This window comes from Numida meleagris, chromosome 10, assembly GCF_002078875.1.
Source record: "Numida meleagris isolate 19003 breed g44 Domestic line chromosome 10, NumMel1.0, whole genome shotgun sequence".
Taxonomy (NCBI): Eukaryota; Metazoa; Chordata; class Aves; order Galliformes; family Numididae; genus Numida; species Numida meleagris.
In genome coordinates this window covers 2,455,273-2,474,542 of record NC_034418.1, presented here as the reverse complement: position 1 = coordinate 2,474,542, position 19,270 = coordinate 2,455,273, and the positions used below count along the sequence as shown (strand labels likewise).

Genomic DNA, 19,270 nt, shown 5'->3' with positions numbered 1-19,270 from the left:
GGTCTCATCTTCACAAGCTGACGTTGTCTTTATAATAGAATCAACAGTGGCAACGTGAGGAGTCGAGGTGACTTCATTAAGCTGCACCCAAGTTTAGTTGAATGTCTTTTTTCATATTTCTCTAAATCTGTGATAATTTGTAACAAATAGAGTGGAACAGACCTTGTAGTTGCGCAGGTTTCAAGGAAAAGTTACTGTGCTTTTGATGAAAAGCTGCATTTGCTATCGGCAATTAGGGTTTAGGTGCCATCTGGTGGTGAGAGGACTGCTCCTAGCCACAAAGCGCAGCCATGGCCAAAGCCTCAAGGAAGATGATGGCACAGTTTAACTTCAGCCATTTTCCAACTGTCATCAGTAAAGGCATGCTGTGAAAATCCTCGGCCTCCAGGAAGGGCGAGGGGTGAGTGAGTGCCTGCGGAGAGCAGGCCTGCCTTATGGCAGCCTTACAGGAGTCTTCTCCTTACAAAGCTGAACACTTGTTTTAACACAGATGATCACAATCCATCAGTGGGTCAGCAAGTGCATCACCTCACAAGTGAACCTGTTAAATTTCGGAAAGTTATCGTCACTTACCAGTCCTCTCAGATGGGAAGCGGGAGATGTGTAAGGGGTAAGGGGGAAATTGTGAGAGAAAGGCCAGAACGGGACTAAATGAGAAAAAGGAATCATATTTAATTATTGTTTTCTGTAAAATTTTACAAATGTACGGCATAGTACAAAAACAAAACAAAACAAAAGAAAAAAAACCTGCAGTCAGCACATCACCTTCAAGTAAATTTAACAACGTAAAAAGCCAAGGAATGCCAGCCTGCTTCTTCAGGAGTGGCTCTCAGCACTTTCCTGGAGGTTACCCTCAGTTCATCAAGATCCACACTCACGCTGACAGTAGAGCAAAAAGCCTAAAGAAAAACCAAGGAACCACTCAGGAGCTCACAGCGCATGCAGCCTGCCACGGAGCACTACAGACAAATGCTGTGGTGTGAGGTGGTGCCAGGGCCCCTCATGGCTTGGACTGCACCTCTTGCAAGTAGTTCTCCTGAGGTGGTTCCTGTTTCAAGCACAACTAGACGCTCCAGTAAGGCATTCAAGCATGTGTCCGACTTCACGTATGTGACAGACTTCATAAAAATAAGTAAAACTACTCAGAAGTTTGAAGTTACTCACACGCTTAGATACCTTACTGAATCCATATACATTCACAGCGCTAACATGAAGGAATCGAGCATGTGAAGGTTCAAGAAAGACATAAAACTTGAACAAGGATAATGCACGCTGTCAGGTGAGAAGAGACACCACACAGCTTCCCATGAGAAAGGAAGCAAGCAGACTGCAACTCAGACCTCCACTGCTAGAAGTCACAAAGTACAGTGGCAAGTGGGCTGATCTAGATGAACTCTTTAAGCACAAATCTGTCAAAAAAGAAAACTTTGTCCACACTATGCTCAAGAATGCCGTCTAAATACCAGGCCAGTGGGGGCTGCCAGGTTTTTCCCTTAGTCCTGAATGGACAAACAGTGGATGGAATTAATTCAGAAGTTCTCACAACATCACTCTGCCAAGACAGTGCCTCCAGGATGGAGACTGCTCCCAGCACACAGCAGCTAGCTGGGAAAAATGAGTGTCTCTGAATTGTTCCCATCTGTTCACACACTGAAAAATGGATGGAGCAAAGGGCTGTGACAGGAAAGTCCATTTTAAATATGCACATCTTATTTAGGACATTTTGAGCCTGCATTCATCTGATCAACTGTATTTTCGGGTGGATGCTGCTTGACCATTCTAGATGCTCAGGAATACGATTTAGTACCAAGAATCATCACAGCAGTGAAACCTGGCAGAGCAGTTCTTCAAATGGTGTTGGCATGACTTACATCTCCCTGTCTAAGCCCTTGGAAGGCCTGAGTTAGGTGAATTTCCTGGGTCTGTCCTGTTGCATTTCGGTAGCTTTCTTAAGGAAAAGCAACTCAATTAGAGGATACTGAGATAAATATGTTCTCATTAGAACTATAGCATAAAAAACAAAGCTCTGCTTTGTTGAGAAACTCAGTCGTCAGAAACCACATGGAAGAGGAAGATTAAATCAGCCTGGAGGGGCTGGTTTCAGATGCACAAAGAGCAGAAGTTACTGGGACATGGTGGAGTAACTCTTCTGCCTCTGTTTGACACTGAGAAGGTACCTGAAGCTGAGAGTCCTTCAAAAAAGGGGCTCCAATCAATTAAACCGGTTCATCAGATTTCTTACATTAATAAACCTACAGGCTTGGGGGAAATAGAGCAGGTCAAATCCAAGGAGAAATACCACTGGACTGGTCATGAAGTATTTCTCCTGCACAAAAACCAGGAGTACACCAGTCCTCTTTGAAAATAAAAAACTGTGTGTGCAGAAGGCTCCATCCCTTATTCTAGGAATTAAAGCATGGGGTGCCCTGCCACTGCGTTATAGAAGACAAACGGGGGAAAAAAACCAACAACCCTTTCAACTCAGGGTGGGATGTTGTGGGGTGTATGATGCCTGCAGCTCCCCTGGGAGCCAAAGACACCTCCTTGGAGTGATCACTCAGGAAACTATCTTCGGCACACCCTGAGGGATCTTCATGTTCCTGCTCACCCTGGGAAGATAAGGGAGAGGCACAAATACATCCCATCAAAAACAGAAAATAGGTGGTAAAAGAATATTTTTAGAGCATTGGTCTGGCACATAAAACTAATTTTCTACTGAAAAAAATGGCATTCAGAAGGATCATGTATCTCTTAGCTGACCTGCACTGCCCTACTAAAATCCAACAGTTTGCTGCCGCAGACACCACTTGGGATTGCTTTGTTCTATGAGGTCCCTGATGAATTTTCAAGCTACTTTTCACTCCAATTTTCTTAAAGTTTGACACTTGTAAAAGCATTTTCAAGAAAAACAGCTCCTACCACGTTCCCGCTCCACCTAGGAACAAGCACCAGAAGCAGCATTTTGTTCTAAAACTATTATCCTGGGCAAACACTGAGAGCCAGGGGCAGAGTGGGCAGTGCAACAGCTACTGACCATTCCTATCTACTCAAAAAGAAAGGGCACAACAACTCTCTCGTAGGTTTCTGAGTCACTTTTGTTTCTTTACATTCAAACCTGCAGATGCTTGGGTGGGTGGGAGGGAGATGATGCCTTGGAAGCGACATCATTGGTTGTTATCAGTTGAAGAGCTCAGGTTTAATGGGATATCCCCTGGGACACCCACGGAGGACAGATAGGAAGCCATGTTTTCAGATGGAACATACAGCGATGAACTTTCAGGTAAGCTGATGATGTCGTTTCCAAAGACTGACTGACGGTCAGCGAGGAACTGCTGGGAGCTTTCAAGAAGGACATCTTTCCCTAGAAATGCAAAGAGATGACAGAAAACTCAGTCTCTGGAAGGCATGTTAAAGCATTTATGGAAGAAGCATTGGAAAGTGGCAAATTCCTGCTGCACTAGGAGGGGAGGGACCTCGATCACAGCAAAAAGTGCTCGGAAACGCCTGAGTCAATGGGCTTACTCAAAAGCTCATTAAAACCTGTGGAAGTCTTTCCAGGTTGCCTAGCAGGGTTCTGCCTGGATACTGAGATGCCTTACAGGAGACACTGAGAAGTGGGTAAGAGCAGCTTCTTCTTCATTCAAGAGCTGTCTGTTTTCCTTGTTTTTGCAGGAGACCTCTGCCAATTGTCTCATTATTCCAGCATCACACCCTGTGAGGACAAGAAAGTCTTTGCAAACAGAAGATGCTCCCTTTGTGTTGTTCAGCCCCAAACTGCTGAATAATTCTCTCCAGTGTTTCTGGGCATTAATGCCTTTGTTGCTCATGCAAGATGCTGAGCTTAAGGTGGAGGCTGAAAGTTCCTGAACTACACATCAAAACCCTGCAGTTGGGAGCAGGTGGTGATGGCACCTGAACAAAGCTAACAGAGCTTTCTTTCATGTCTAGCCCAGATCAATACACATGAAAACCATAATGTATCACTATTCCAAGGCCAAGAAAACACTTGATTCATACCAAAGGTCACTGACACACTTTTTCAGAATCGCTAAGGGGGAATGGGATGTTCAGCTGAACATTTCCCTTCAGGAGTGGTAAAAAAGAGTATGGTGGAACAGAGAGATGCTGCTGGCAGCTATGGGATTGCCCCTGGTGCAGAAGCCAGAGCAAACACAGGGCCCATGCAACTCTTTCCACCCCTACAGTTCACTTAGATTTCCAAGTTGCTCCTAGGTGGTAAGGAACAGGGAAAGAAAACAGTGCAGAATTAATGACACATTTGATGTGGACCTAAGCAAGAACAGAGGCCATTTGGTTACATTTAATCTCAGTTTATTTTCCATACTTTTGCCTCTTCTCAGTAACTAACTCAGTAGTTGTTGCTGGTGGCAATCATTAAAGTGAAATGACCCTCCAGGTGGCAAATGGTTAGTTCTGGGCTCTGCATCCGGCTGTTGATGTGATAACATCTTAATTACAACCCCATCCCCAAGTCTGCAAGAGTTGCCAGTGCTCCTACCTGGGCAGGCACTGCTGAACAATGGGTTGAACACTTTTGAGGTCAGCTCAGTTGCATTCTTCTCCAGATCCACTGTGAGCCTCTGCATCTTGATGCAAAAATACAAACTACAATGTGCAATTACACAAAGACAGGGCAGCTTGTTAGAACTAGGCCACTTCTGAGAATCAGCGCTTCATCAATTCCGCGTACCATCCGCCAGCAACGCGTGCTGTGCTCCCCGCCCTACCTCTTCCGAACTCATCTGCTGACAGAGATGCAATCCCCCATTAGCACTGAAGCTCAAGTCACACAAGGAGGCCAGGCTGGAGCCCCTGTGGCTGCACCCACTGGGCTGCTACACCAAGCAAACCCACAGTCCGCTGCAGCCAGCAACAAACACAAAAAGTTTTTTTCTTTCCACTTGCTTGTGGTTATCTTTACGTAAAACCAGCTTTCAGCTGTACCGTGCTTCTAGGTGCAACGTGCTGCAGACATTACTCACAGGTTTTGGTACACTCGTAGTTTTCTGCAGGACTCACAATGCTGATGGTGAGCTGCACCTCTAGGTGTTGTGAAATACAGGGGACATGAGGACTGAAGCATTGAGTACTGCAGCTTTCTCTCAGCAGTCCATTTTAAGAGACCTCCCCTTGCTGCCAAGATTTGCAAATATTACCTATCTCTGCAGAGACCCTCAGGAAATGGGATTACCTAGTAAATTCCAAATTATTAAACCCAAACCTACAAAGGCAAGTGATATCATGGAGGAGGTTTAGAGACTTCTGGCATTTCGTTAGAACAGATTGCACTTTGCATGCCCACAGACATGGCAGAAACACCCAATCCTTATCCCACCCGGCTGGCAGGGAGGGCTCTGAGAAACCATCCCCAGTCAAGGAGGGCAGAAAAATAGTCGGGAACCTCACACCTCCTTCACTTTTTATTTAATCATCATATTCACTTTAGTAATGTCTGCACTGACATCAACTCCCGACAAATAACACCAGACTGAATTTCTCCTCATTTCTTCTGTGTGTGTGCATTACCACACTCTGCTCTGCCTACACCATAGCATTTCTTCAGCTAGACCCAAGCTCAGCCTACAGGAAATTCTGCCTCGTGTTTACATCATTGTTATCTCAGAAACCCATTTCTTACCGGGGACAGACCAGCTTCCATTTCAGCCAAATTGCACTCACTCATTGGTAAGTTGGGATTGAAGACCTGTTTGGAAAAATACACCATGAGGGCATGGAACACACATCAATTTTGCAGAAGTCTGAGCAACTGGGGAAGGGAGCTGTGATCCGGGGAACAGTTCTATGATTCATTCTCACTCAGTTGCACCAAGAGAGAAAAGTGTGTCAGTAACAGGAAAGCACCTCCTAACGAGACATAAGAAACAGAAACCAGCAGAGCCAGTGGCAGAGGTCTACTTGAGAACAAGCACCACAGCCCATCCATCCCACAGCCCATCCATCCCACAGCCCTGTTCATCCCACAGTCCCGTCTGTCCCACAGCCCCACCGGGTCCCTCCCCACTGCCCCACGCTGCTGCTCAGGGCTGCACTCACGTCCAGGAGGCTAGTGGGCTCCAGGCCATACTGCTGGTTCCTCAGCAGCAGCTGCAGCCCCTCCAGGCTCCAGTCAGGGCCCTCCAGTGGGTCTGAAATATCTGTTCTGAGGAAAGATGAGGGAAAACATTGCCACAGATGAGGCTTGCATAGATACAAAGCAGAGCTAAGCAGCCTTCATATCTTTTAATGGAGTTCAATCCAGCTGGCAACCAGTCATGAGTGGTGTTCCACAGGGGTTGGTGCTGGGACCGGCCCTGTTTAATATCTTTATTGATGATCTGGACAAGGGGATGGAGTGCACCCTCAGTAAGTTTGCAGATGACACCAAGTTGGGAGGAAGGAATTGACCAAGGCCAATTGGGTGAGGTTCAACAAGACCAAGTGCCAGGTTCTGCATTTTGGTCACAGCATCCCCATGCATTGCTACAGGGTTGGGGCAGAGCAGCTGGAAAGCTGCACAGAGGGAAAGGATCTGGGGGTGGGAGCTGACAGCCAGCTGAACTGAGCCTTGGGACATGGTCAGTGGGCACGGTGGGGGTGGGCTGGGGTTGGACTTGAGGATCTCAGAGGTCTGTTCCAGCTTTAGCGGTTCTATGATTCTGTGATTCTAAATCACATTTAGAAAACCAAGAGCCCACTGTCATCCTCAATTCATGAAATTTCAGCTGGATTAATCCCAGAAATATGCCCCAATGGAGTTTGAAGGGGACAGGCATGACAGCCAACAAATGAGAGAACTCTCCTGGGTGCAGGGCAGAGCGCACCAGCTGCACCAGGTGATTAAAGACAGCCTGTCTTTCCCCAGTAACGGGAAGAGCTGTGGAACACAGGGCTGCAGCTCTCGCCCTCACCTGTCCAGCAGTGCCCTCCTGACTCTCCTCTCGGGGGGCTGTGAGATCCCTGTGGGGGCTGCACCGCAGCTCCCTTTGCCCTCCAGGACAGACTGCACCATGGCGACTGGAAGCACGGGGGGCTCGGGGCAGGCCCGGCAGCCAGACAGTGGGACGTCAGGCTCTGCAGTGGCCTTCACCCCAGGGCTCGCTGGCTCCTCCTTGATCAGCATGAGGCACTTCTCCCTGCAGCAGAGACAACACTTAACCTCACACACACGGCTCTGCACCACTGGGAAGGACAGCAGGAGCTGCTAATACCTGGGAAGTGCTGTGCAGTAAAGGGCCTTTCTACACAGAAGGGCTGTAATGAGGCTGGAATGGGCTGCCCAGGGAGGTGGTGGAGTCACTGACCCTGGAGGTGTTCAAGAAATGTTTAGATGTTGTACTGAGGGACATGGTTTAGTGGGGAAATAGTGGTGGGAAGTGGACAGTTGGACTGGATGATCTTGGAGGTCTTTTCCAGCCTTGGTGATTCTCTGATTTTGTGATTCTACGATCAGAAACATGCTCAGCTGGAACGTCTTCAGTCACTACATCAGTCATGGTTATAATGAATTTAGCCAGTAGACTGTCTTGCAAATATGGAAAATCCACTTTCACACGTTCATCACTCTTCAGATGAGTATTGGACTCGATACAAGTAAGCACTCCCTAGCTAGAGAGGGACTCCAGATAAGGAGAAGTCTCCACCCTGGAAACAGGCATGGGATTGGTGAGACCTTGTTACCTAGGGCCAGTGTTGGACCAGCAAGCTACTCAGAAACCCCAGTGACACAGGTCAGGATCTCACGGCCATGCAGGATTTGGAACACAGGCTATCAGGATCAGACAGCCCCAGCCAGACGGTTACTTGTCTGGAAGCAGAAGTTTGCCTTTTTGCAATCAGAGCACTCCATGCTATCCCTACCAGACGTATGACACTGGAGGCTCGAACATCATACCTTTCCATGTCAAAACTTACCTGTGCCACTTACAGAAAACTATACAGCTCCCTGTGAAGCAGCACAGCTGCAGCCAACGGCACACAGACCGACAGGCACAGGGCATGGGAAGCTGCACCGAACAGTATTACTTTACATCCCTGACAGACCAGCTCCACTGCGAGATAGCACACGAACATATCCGACATATGGGATGGTATGTGATAGTACACAGCCTTCCCTGGCATTTGTTTTTAGATCATCTTTTCTTCTTGTGAATCCTAAACTCCTGGCAGAAGCTCATGTTGCTGCAGCAAGCGTCACACCCCGCAAGAGCTGCACAGGCACCGCACAGCTGCGGATCAGAGGCCACCAGATGGCACTCAGAAATTAGCTGAGATCAGCAACGCCAATTGAAGGATACATGAGTTTCTTTCTGCTCCTGAAATGCCTTTCAGCACGCAGTTTTTTAACCGGAGCTTGTTATATGCTTCTAGCTACGTTTATGGGGATGGTCTCAGTCATTAGGTGGATTTACAATCAGTTTCTATTGTCATTTTCTTGCCTCTATACTTGAGAAACTGTTTCCACAACTCACCAGTCTGCTTAGTTTCCACTGACATCGCTGTGTAGCTGTTCTGATACCAGCCCCAAATATGCTGCACGTCTGCGGCAGGAAGAGATAAGCACTAAAATGCCCCTGCATTCAATTCTTAAGTCGCTGGGACCTCTTCACAGAAAAGATGTCAAACGTCAGAAGTCATGATGCAACCTTTCTGTTCTCATTAGCAGTGAGATGTACAGTTTGATTCGGTTTCTTCTTCGTCAAAGCTAAGAGGAAACTTTCTCAGCGAGCCCCGATGTGCCCCATACCTCTGTTTTTACACAAAACACCTTTACCTGTCGTTATCAGGAGGGGACTGCATATTTATAACGCTGGATGGTGATGCTTCAGTAACATCGGATATGATGGGTCCTGCAGCCACTGCAGGGCTGTGCAAACAGGAGGCGGGTTCTGTCGATGGCTAAGGGGAAAGCAAAAGGAAAACAGATTTCTCTTTCTGAGGCAGCAAAGAGCACTGGTAAGTCAGCTGGTTCTCTGTGGGCCCAAGAAGGGGAGAGGCATTTTGCTGGTTTTGTCCAGCTCCATCTTCCAGAACTCCTGCCCAAGCAGGCACCTAGCAAATGCCACTCCACTTTGCAAACCTCTTCTCTTTTTCTCTGCTATGCGCTTGCCAAGCTCTTTGCTCTGGCAACCATATTATTGCTTCAAACACTGCCCCCCTTCTTGGCCAAAGAAACCTCTTGAAGTGCACCCACCGACTGTATGAAATAGGCATCATGGAGGGCATCTGCGGACAAATGCCGGCTGAACTTGGACACCTGGGGAGCTGACAACCCATTGTCAAGCATCAGAGGCCTGGAAGAGAAAACAAAAGGTTTGTTGTCCTGGTATGTACCAACCAGCCGGTCCCTGGCTGCTCATACAAGCAACGGCTTTCTGCCAAGGGTTGGTTCCCCAGCTACCCTGTATTTCCTCAGCTGTAATGCACACCCTTGCTCAGCGTTAGAGTGCAGGAAGGGGAGAAGTGGTCTTGGAGGACATCACCATTAAAAAGCAGCCATACATAGAAAAGAACTTCTGCGTCTTAGAGATCTTACTCGAAAGAGGTGAGTGAAATACTTAGAGCACTTCTTTCCCACATAAGGAAAAAACGATGGCAATACCTGTCCTTAACGTCAGAACTGGCTGTGGAGGATGCAAACCTGAAGCTTAGGATATGCTCCCCCAGGGTCCCCGGACCCCTCTGTGCAAATAATTATAAAATTGTTTAAAAGCTTAATAGATTTCTGTAACTTGCAGTGAGGAAACCCTTTTACCTCAGCAACATTACACATTTTTCCATTCTGGACTTTTGTTCTGCAGCCTTGTGCACAGGCATTCACAGTGCTACCAGCACATACATTGCAGTAGAGTGCTTCAGAGACAGATCTTCATGTTTCCAAGGATGCAGAAGCTCAATGAACATGCACAGCACCATGCAAACTACAGCTCAGTTGTATCAGTGGTATCTCTTTATAAGAGGCCAATACATTATCTGTGCCAATCGTTCCGTGCTCTTCTGCCTCTTTCAGCACAGTCTCTCACTAATGGTTTGCTTCTTTTTTTTCATAACAGTGGTCTATGACAAGTGCCCAGCCCTGCTCCCATTAACGACAAGTGGGAAAATGGTTGCCTGTAGGACCAGCATGGGGGCCCTGTCCTTTCTTCTCCCACCAGTGAGTGTTCCCATCTTTCTCTGAATTCCCCAAATAAAGGTCATGAGCTGACACGGAGCTTCTCTACAGGCCACTGAATGGGGCATGTCAGCAGGTCTGACTCGGCAGTTCAGCCCATTCATTCCCCATCACTATGGTGCTCAGTCCGGTGACCGCCTGCCTGCGTGAGCTGAGCTTGTGCTTTTAGCGAAGGGGCAGCATTATGCGCCCGTGAGCGTGCGCCCTGCACCAGGGTACTTACAGCTTCCTCTTTATCCCAGCACTGCCAGGGCTTGATTGGAGCTGGCCAAACAGAAACTGAATCAGCTGTCAGGAGAGATCACAGTCCGGTGCTAATCAGCAGTGATTCAGCACTCCCCGGTCCCATCTCACACATCCCTCCCTCCCGACTCCACCCCAAAGCTGGGAGCAGCCATGAAATATGTGAGCCAAATTGCACGAAGCTGCCCAAAACAGGACTCTGGGACAACAGCAGCCCGCTGTGCACAAATACTGCAGGGTGCATGTGCTCAGAGCTCTCATGCCAATGCATGCAGAACTCCAGGAGCCCTATCGAGTGGGGGACTATGCATCTGGAGGTACACAAGCAAACAATGGAACGGGCTGCCCAGGGACAGGGGGAGTCATGGTCCCTGGAGGTGGTCAAGAACCATGGAGATGTGGCACTGAGGGATGTGGTCAGTGGGCAATACTGGTCGTAGGTGGATGGTTGGACTAGATGATCTTAGAGGTCTTTTCCAATCTCAGTGATTCCATGATTCCTAGGGCTGGAGTGAGACTTGGCCTCTTCAGAGCCCTTTAAAAGAGGCTCCATAAAATCTAATAAGGACTTTGCAAATGAAGGAAGAAACCTCCCAGAGGAGACCCTGGACCCCGGAGGGCAGCGTCTGCTCTTTTGGTTGAGTGTTTCAGCCCTGTGAAGTTCAGTGCTGATAAAACTGACAAGTATGATGCAGGATGGCTTTGGAGAGGAATCACTTAGCAACATATTCCCAGGTCAGCTTGAGCTAAAGCTCTGCTTTGACCTCCTAACAAAGAGAGCATTATTATGATATACCACAGCTGTCTCTTACTCACTGCTAAACGTAACAAAACAGAGTTGCATAAATGCCTCTATAATGAGCAGAGTGGCTGGTCCAGCCTCAGGGCTGGAGGAAGGTTGGACAGCCCCATGCATTTCCAACCAGTCCTATGACTGACGCCACGTGAGGGTCAGAATGTGTCTCTGGGGACACTGGGAAACGTGACATGCTCAGTCACATTGGCACCATATTGGAACCACTGGAGAGGCCTCTTCCGAGCAGATCACACTAGAATTTAAGGGAGATAGCTCCTTTAAATTGTCAAAATGCTTAAGGTGATCACTGAGGAAAGGGCTAGCCAGTTCTGCTGCTGCAGCTGCTGTGCTAGCATTGTGGGGAGGAAAGGCTTGGGAAGCCCAAAGGCATCAACACCACCAGAAGAAGGATTGTATCGTACAGGGCAGTCAGTGCCAATACCACCAGAACGAGGACAGTATCACACAGGGCAGTCAGTGAGGGCAGTGCTCCCCTGCTCAGGACTTGGACAGAAGAGTGATTTCTAACATCACAGCATGGAAAAGCAGTGAAATGAAAATCTTAGAGCAAAAGTTGCCCACGGGACACGTAGGAGCATCATGCAATTAGAAAGAAAGGAAAACACATATACTGTGGTATCACACCACTGGAGCGTGGAGAAGGTGATGGGACAAGAAAAATCAGAGGAGGACACGCACTGTGCAGTCCAAGAGAGTTTTGGTTTGTATGATCACTACCTTGTTGATCACCTTCTGTTGCTGTGAGTGGTTCTGCCGTAGAGAAACAACCTCCCTCCAAAGGACTTCATTTTGCCTGAAAGTGCAACAGAAATGTCCTGTGAGCACAGAAACATCCCAACAGCCCATGGCGCTGCCACGATGCACAGCACTCAGCTCAGCAAAGTCTCACTTTGGATCACTGCAGACTTTGGCACTTTGCAGATGTCCCAGCCACAGTCACATGATTCCATTCCTCATTTTTCCTCTATTTCAGAACTATAGACCAAAATTTGGAGGAGAAACAAATAAAGAGAAGCCACCGTATATATGGGAGGGTAATAGGAAAGCACATTTGTTTGTTTTTTGTAGAATTTTTGGGCCAAACTCTGAATTCTTGCCAGTTCTGCACTGCAAATGGCTTTGCCAGCAAATTCATCCGAAGTGTATGAATACACCAAAACTGACAGGCCAGCAAAACCTATCATACAGGTATAATTTATAAATCTTTTCACTACATATCCTTTAGGTGGTAATAGTCTTTCTAGTGTGGATTGATACTCCAGCTGGGAAGATAAGGTGCATGGCTTGAAATAGCAAAGTAGCTGCCCCCATATAGCAGCCTGTATAGCAGGAGACCCTGCTGGAATTCCTTAAAAATTAAATAAGAAACAAGCCTAGAGGGAAACTTCTTTTATTTCTACTGTACCTGGATTTCACAGTGTGATTTCACACACATGCTAAGTGTGGGAGGCATTATAAATTGAGGAAGGCTAAAAGGGTTAGCTATTGCACTCAGGCAGCTGGGAGGTCAGGCGACCACATGCAAGAAGTACTACATACACCTTTCCTGCTCTTACCCAACAGACAGAGGGGGTCAGAGGTCTAAACACTACAGCTGCTCCTGTGTCCTTACATTCTTTTGGCTGGTCATATGTACTGGATGTGGAAGATAAAAGGCATAGATTTCTGTTTTTCAATAGTTGGATGTGGTACCACTGCATTTCTGCCAAAGACTCTCCTAGGTTTGATATTGTGTCACATCTCTCTTTTTGCCTTCACTTCTATCTGGAGGAAACACAGTTATGTCAGTCTCCAATACTCATCCTTCCTGTGTGGCTTCCTTTGTGCTTATCTCATCTGTAAAGGGAAAATATGGATGAAGAGATAATGTCTACCTGTCATAGAAGACAGAGAGGCTGAGGATTAATTTGTACATGGTTGCTCACTGGGAGCTCTGCATAGAAATCCACAAGTTGTCATCTCAGTGGATCCAGTCCCTCTGACCAAATCGGAGGTCAGCTGTTCAGATGCACCAGCCCTAGCGCAGCACTCTGAAGGTATATTCCTGCATCAGCATTTGCTCTGTTCATACTCACTGCTAAGAAGATACATAAATAACACAAACTCATTTTTTCAAAGTTAGGATATTTAGGCAAAGAGAAGATTCTTAGCTCAGTATGTGCTCCCTGGGAGGCAGCTGTGCTAGGCTCCTCCTTTCAAGCATTCCCCAAGACCATCTCTCAAGAAGCAAATGCCTGCAGAGAAGTAGCCCGAGGAAGGTTCAACTCACTGCTTCATGTCCTGCATTTGGCACTCCATGTTCTCCTGCTGACTTCTCAGGATCTGTACCTCGCATAGCAACCTGCTGAGGTCCTCCTGGCGCATCTTGGTCTCCTCGCTTTTTACTACTGACACCTGAGGAAGAAAAATGAGAAGTGGACTTCACCAGCACCAGAAGGGCTGTGGATAGATAGAGCGATGGTTGTGGCTCAGGGGCAAGACTCCCACCGACCAGACTGGTGTGCAAGCATACACAGGCAGGGAACGTGTCCACAAGAGTCTGGATATTACCACAAGGGCCAGTTAGACAAAATGCAGCAAAGAGCAGGAAAAGTGCTTCCATACAGAGGGCAGCTGGCAGCAGGATATGGTCCACTAGGGACACATTTCAAATCAACTTGGAAAAAAAAGGTACTTTGAGGAATAGGGAAGCACTGAACTATCATTTGATTTGAGTCATTTGATTGTTTCAATTTTATATAACTATAGAGACCCCGAATCCAACCTCGTTCTTTACAGGAATAAGCCTGAGGAACCGTTTTGAACTGATATATTACACCTGGATTTCCAGGGTGTTCTTGTTGTAGTTACTCTCTGAAGTCAATATGCTAATTCAGTAAGAGAACAGCCCTTCCTGGAGGCTAAGAACAGGTTAAAAGACAGTAAGCAGGTGGCAGGTTAATGCTTCTAAAAGCAACAGGAGGGGAATGCTGGGAGATCCAGGAAGAGATGTGTCATACTGGTCTAGAAAAGGAGACAATGATTCAAAACGAGAGAGCAGTCAGAAGCAAGCGTGGCTGTGCAGCACAAAGATCTGTGGCACTGGGCAGTGGAGCAAAACAAACCAACAGCTGGTGAAAGCCAAGCCCTGCACTCAGAGGACCCTTGCCACAACTGGACATACGACCCAGGCTAGAAACCACACTGCAAGGTGATGTTTGAGTTATGCTGAGCAGTCCACAGCATGCCAGCTGGCGTTCCAAAAGAACGAATTTGCCTTTGGGGAACTGTCAAGAGAGGAAGGCAGCTGTGGTAGAAATCCGCGCAATGAACACATCTCAGTCACAGAGCCTCAAACCCGGTGCCCCTCACCTTTCTCTTGATGTGCTCCAGGAGGTGCTCATGGCCCTGCAGGAAGCAGAGGTGCTGGAACTCAGTGTCGTCCCGCTCAGGCTTGACCAGCCCCCCTTGCTCAATGTTCACCACCTTCCTGAAGCCATCTGCATTGAAAGAGTGTGGGTGAAGAGTCAGTGGGCCCACGCACTCCTCCCAGCCTCTGCCAGAAGTGAGGGAAATTGTGTTGGATACCTCTTCAATCTAGAAGGGTTTCTACACCACATCTACCCCTCCTCAAGACTGGCCCCGTATTCACAACAGTGCTATTGTATGCTTAAATAGCAAAGGGAAATCTTTAATGAGGAACTTAGGGACTAGTCACTGAAAGAAAGTAGCACTTCAGAAAACTATCAGAGAAGAAGCATATTTCATACAAACGTGGTCTAGGTGTTGCTAACAGCTATGTGTAAACCTCTGTGAAACGTGCCCAATTAGCAAGGTTTGCTGGGTGAAATGCTCTCCAACCTTAGCTGAGCAACACGGCTGTGAAAACAGACAAGCTGTGGGCACACTACACTCAAATGAAGCTGTTTCCAAGGGAGGTTTCATGGTATTGAGCTTCCAGAAAAAGCCCCATATGGCCATCAAATTGATCAAGGAAAGCAGAAGACCTGGTAGCTGAAATTTCTTAGCCACAGCTACAACTGAATCTAACAGAAATGTCATAGTAGAATCTATGGTAGAATCGTATCATATCTGATGATCAGAGGGCTGGAGCACCTCTCCTACGAGGAAAGGTTGAGGGAACTGGGCTTGTTTATCTTGAGAAGAGAAGGCTCTGGGGAGACCTAACTGTGGCCTTCCAGTACTTGAAGGGAGCATATAAACAGGAGGGGGAATGACTGTTTACATGGGTTGACAGTGATAGGACAAGGGGGAATGGTTTTAAACTAAGTCAAGGGAGGTTTAGTTAGATATTAGGAGGGAGTTTTTCACTCAGAGGGTGGTGACACACTGGAACAGGTTGCCCAAGGAGGTTGCGGATGCCCCGTCCCTGGAGGCATTCAAGGCCAGGCTGGACGTGGCTCTGGGCAGCCTGGTCTAGTGGTTGGCAACCCTGCACTCAGCAGGGGGGTTGAAACTCAATGATCTTTGAGGTCCTTTTCAACCCAGGCCATTCTATGATCTATAGATCTCCTATACAAGAACATCACTTTCCTGAGATCTAAGAGGAATGTCCTTTTTGGCAAAATCAATAATGTCACAGTAATGGGTATACATGGGCTCCCAATGTTTCTATCTACAACTCCCTTCCATGCTTCCCATCCCAGCCTTGCTTTCTCTTGCTCTCTCTGTCTCTTGTGAGACCCATGCAGGTTAAACTTACACATGTTCAGCTGCCGGACGAAACTGGCCATGTTGTTGTGTTTGAAATACTTGGGCAGCACCTCTTTGGCAAAGCGTCCTTGGTCAAACACATGGAAGCTGGTGCCGTTCTGCAAAGGCAGTAAGGACAGAGGCAGTCAGAAGACCATAGGAGGAGGCGGTTCCCTCGAGTCCTATAGCAGGACTAGTTACACTCTGAACTGTCACCTTGAAGCAGCAAAGGGTGACAACAACTTTCAGTGAATTACGTTCACCTTTCAGTTCTGGCACAGTTGCATTTTTGATCCTTTTTGACTGCTTGTTCAGAGCCTTAGATGTGAGAAAGCAACTACAGGCTTTCACATCCCAAGTGCTCATAGCTCACAATTGCTGCACTTTCTTGTGTGGACATCACAGAAAGACACTGGTGTCTGGAGATGGTCTTGGAAAGTGGAAATTACCATTACAATCAATGAAGGTGCTGGCACAGGTCTGCCCCTGAACTGTCTGCTCCAGAGCACAGCGGCCCCGGAGGGAGCACTGCCTGGAGATGTGGCACAAGAACACGGCAAAGCATGAAATCCTTGGGGATGCTGCACTGATGCAGAAGCTTCTCTGGCTTGTTTTTGAAAGCACACAGTCACAAGGGCAGCCACAAACTTGGCTGAATATGGCATAAAGTTTTAGTGGATGTGCTTTAACAGTTCAGGCTAGCAACATGCATTTTAACTTGCTAAAAGACCCATTTCTGAGGATGTACCGCCAGGATTCATGACTGCAAAACAAAGCAAATCAGGTTGGGATCACTGACAGGCACACTGCAGCCCACGTGCCTTTCCTGCTGGCCTCCTGCCTACTGCCAGGTAAGCTGCTGCAGAGTAGGCCTGGCAGACACACCGCACTGCAGCTGCTCTGAAACATTTTGCAAACACAAATCCACATCACCATCTTAAGGGACAGAAGAACTGGCAATGCATTTTCACCTGGGTCCCGCCATGCACCCACCACCCAGCCTGCTCTGCACGGGTGCTCTTGGGGCTGCCCGGATGTTTTTAAAACAGAAGTGGAATAAGGACCATGACAAAGCTCAGAGGCTAAAGGGGACCAGTGTGTGCCAGCCTGCCATGCTCCCTAGGAAACAGCCAGCTGGCAAACCCCACGGCACTGCTCCATGCCACTGCACTCCCATTGACATACAGTGCTGATTCCTGCTGTGCTCGCGCTCTTCTGTCTGCTCTAGCAATTAACCCTGCATGCTCACAGCACGTAACTCTGCTTCTTGCCTCAACAGTGCCCTCTGACCATCACCAGAGTCCTTCCTATTAATCCTTGCTGCAAAGAGCAGAAGCAAAAGCTGGCCAAGTGCTGTTAGTGGAGATCCACTAACAATCTGCCCATCAGTCTTGGCAGACTCTTGTTCCCACTGGTGTTGACAGTCACACAGGGCAGAGACCGTGTGCCATGCTACAATTTATTCAATCACTCCTTACAGGTCCTATTTACCAAGAGCTCTGATTACATCCAGAAATCTTAGGAAAGCACACAGCCCCTCAGCTCTAACACCACTGACAGGGAGAAGAGAAGGATGCAACATGGGAATCTCAAACATCTGCAGTTGGACTAGATGAACTTAGCAGTCTTTTCCAAACTTAATGATTCTATAATTCTCCAACCTAGAAGCCTTACCCAAGAAGACAGCTGTAAGCCAATGTCTGGCTGCAGGAAAGCAGAGCATGGTGATGGGAGGTCCAAAATAAGAGCTGACCTGAAACCGACATCGAGAATACTGCACATGTAACAGAGAGGGGACTGTTTATACATACTAATATGTAGTTTGAAAGTCCTTATTTAAAACACAGAGGTTCTGAGTGGTATGGCCATGTACTACCTACTTCAGAAAGCCCTGAATAACAACACAGCTTAAATTCCATCTCAGGTTTTGAATGAAAGCTGTACTGGACACAAGCACACAGCAAAAGTACTGCTTCAGACGTTTCTCCCTCCCTTTAAATTTGCTTTTCTAACAGATGCTTTCTTTTGTAGACCAAGTTTATGCACACAACTTATCTGACAGCTCCCTGCTGGAGACAAATCATGGCGTTATTTGCAGCAAGCCTTACTCAGGTCAAAAACACTATGTGGTTTCAAAACACTCTATGAGAGGGACAGATTTATCATTTTTATCCACTGATTGCAGTTAAGTAAATTAAAGCCCCGGAGACAAGTAAGAAGCCAAACCTAAGCAATCTATCACTAGAGGAGTAGTACAAACAAATATATACACAATGCCACAGCCATCACATGAACTAGCTGAAAAGGTGAGTAAAGCTCTTCCAAAACGTTGGGCGATTTAAGGTGCCAAGCTGAGATCCATTTAGGCTTCAGCCTGTGGTCTGAGGGCTCCTTATGGGAGTCTGCTGTCTGCTAACACGACGCTGGGGAAAGGCTGCTAAGAGACACGTGTGAAATCACCCAGCCATCACTGAAATCCTTTAACAGCTTTGCACTTTCTCCAGAAAACTTTGGGGAACTGAAGCAAGGTGAAAAACTTTTCTCTCCTAAAGAGTCTGGATTTTTTAAAGGATTCAGTTTTAGACACCCCTTAAAGCATTTGAAGTGAAACCCAGCATTGGCTGCACGTACCGTACTCCAGCAGATGAGGTGGTTTGTTTCAGGATCTTCCACCAGCGTCCAGAGCTTGGTTAGGAAGGCTGGCACATTGCTGGAGTAGCCATCCATCACCAGGGAGCTGGGTGAATCCTGCATAGTTTGCCAGTGTCCCAGCTACACTGACCCCATTGCTGTCAGTGTGCCAGCCCTCCTGCACGCGCGTGTGTCCGACAGAGAATGAACCACTGAATTTTATCCCAGGCAAGTAGAAAGTAGGCTCCCTGGGAGTCACATCAGCAGTGCTGCTCTCCCTCGTAAAAACTCAGCACAATGCAATGGCATCACCAGCCCCAGAGAACAATACACAGAATGAAAATGCACTGCAGCCGATCTCGCAGAGCTGTGAATAAATACGCAGCGTCATGCAGAGGGAACACGTGCCGCGCACCTTGTACTGGGAGGTTAGCAAGGCTGCGGGATGAATCCACCGCCAGGAGCCTGCGGGACGCCCCGGTGCTGCAGCGCCGCGTTTGTCCAAGCACTCAAATAGTTATTATTTTGGAATTTTCTTGCCCCAAAAGCTGGCTAGCGGAGATGAGCACAGCCTGGCCAGAGCCCAGAGCTGCACATCTTCAGCAACGTTTTAGAAAGGCAGAACTGTAAGCTGGCTTGGCTACAGGTCTCGTCTGCCGGGAGAACTGATTTGGCTCTTGGCTGAGAAAAGTGGCTGA

At 47.6% G+C, this 19,270-nt stretch overlaps 1 protein-coding gene across 2 annotated transcripts; it reads right to left on the bottom strand.

Moving 5' to 3' along the window:
- HSF4 (heat shock transcription factor 4) lies at positions 496-19,149 on the bottom strand. 2 transcript variants are annotated; one of them, XM_021408452.1, is made up of 13 exons: positions 18,573-19,149; positions 15,952-16,060; positions 14,601-14,728; positions 13,519-13,643; positions 11,967-12,042; positions 10,413-10,477; positions 9,212-9,311; positions 8,792-8,916; positions 6,930-7,154; positions 6,076-6,181; positions 5,660-5,725; positions 4,520-4,607; positions 496-3,361 (listed from the first exon to the last, which is right to left on the bottom strand). In XM_021408452.1, the coding sequence occupies exons 1-13, from the start codon at positions 18,693-18,695 to the stop codon at positions 3,165-3,167; spliced, it is 1,533 nt and encodes a 510-aa protein (XP_021264127.1). In that variant the 5' UTR covers positions 18,696-19,149; the 3' UTR covers positions 496-3,164. The 2 variants fall into 2 exon arrangements, with proteins under 2 accessions (XP_021264127.1, XP_021264128.1); XM_021408453.1 differs by having other exon boundaries at positions 15,952-17,694; positions 18,573-18,698.

Coding starts and splice junctions, on each gene's coding strand:
- HSF4 (XM_021408452.1), bottom strand. CDS start 18,695: ATGCAGGATTCACCCAGCTCCCTGGTGATGGATGGCTACTCCAGCAAT. Junction 16,061..18,572: donor ACCTCATCTGCTGGAGTACG/GTACGTGCAGCC, acceptor CTGCCTTTGCAG/AACGGCACCAGCTTCCATGT. Junction 3,362..4,519: donor GTTCAGCAGTGCCTGCCCAG/GTAGGAGCACTG, acceptor TTGCATTTCTAG/GGAAAGATGTCCTTCTTGAA.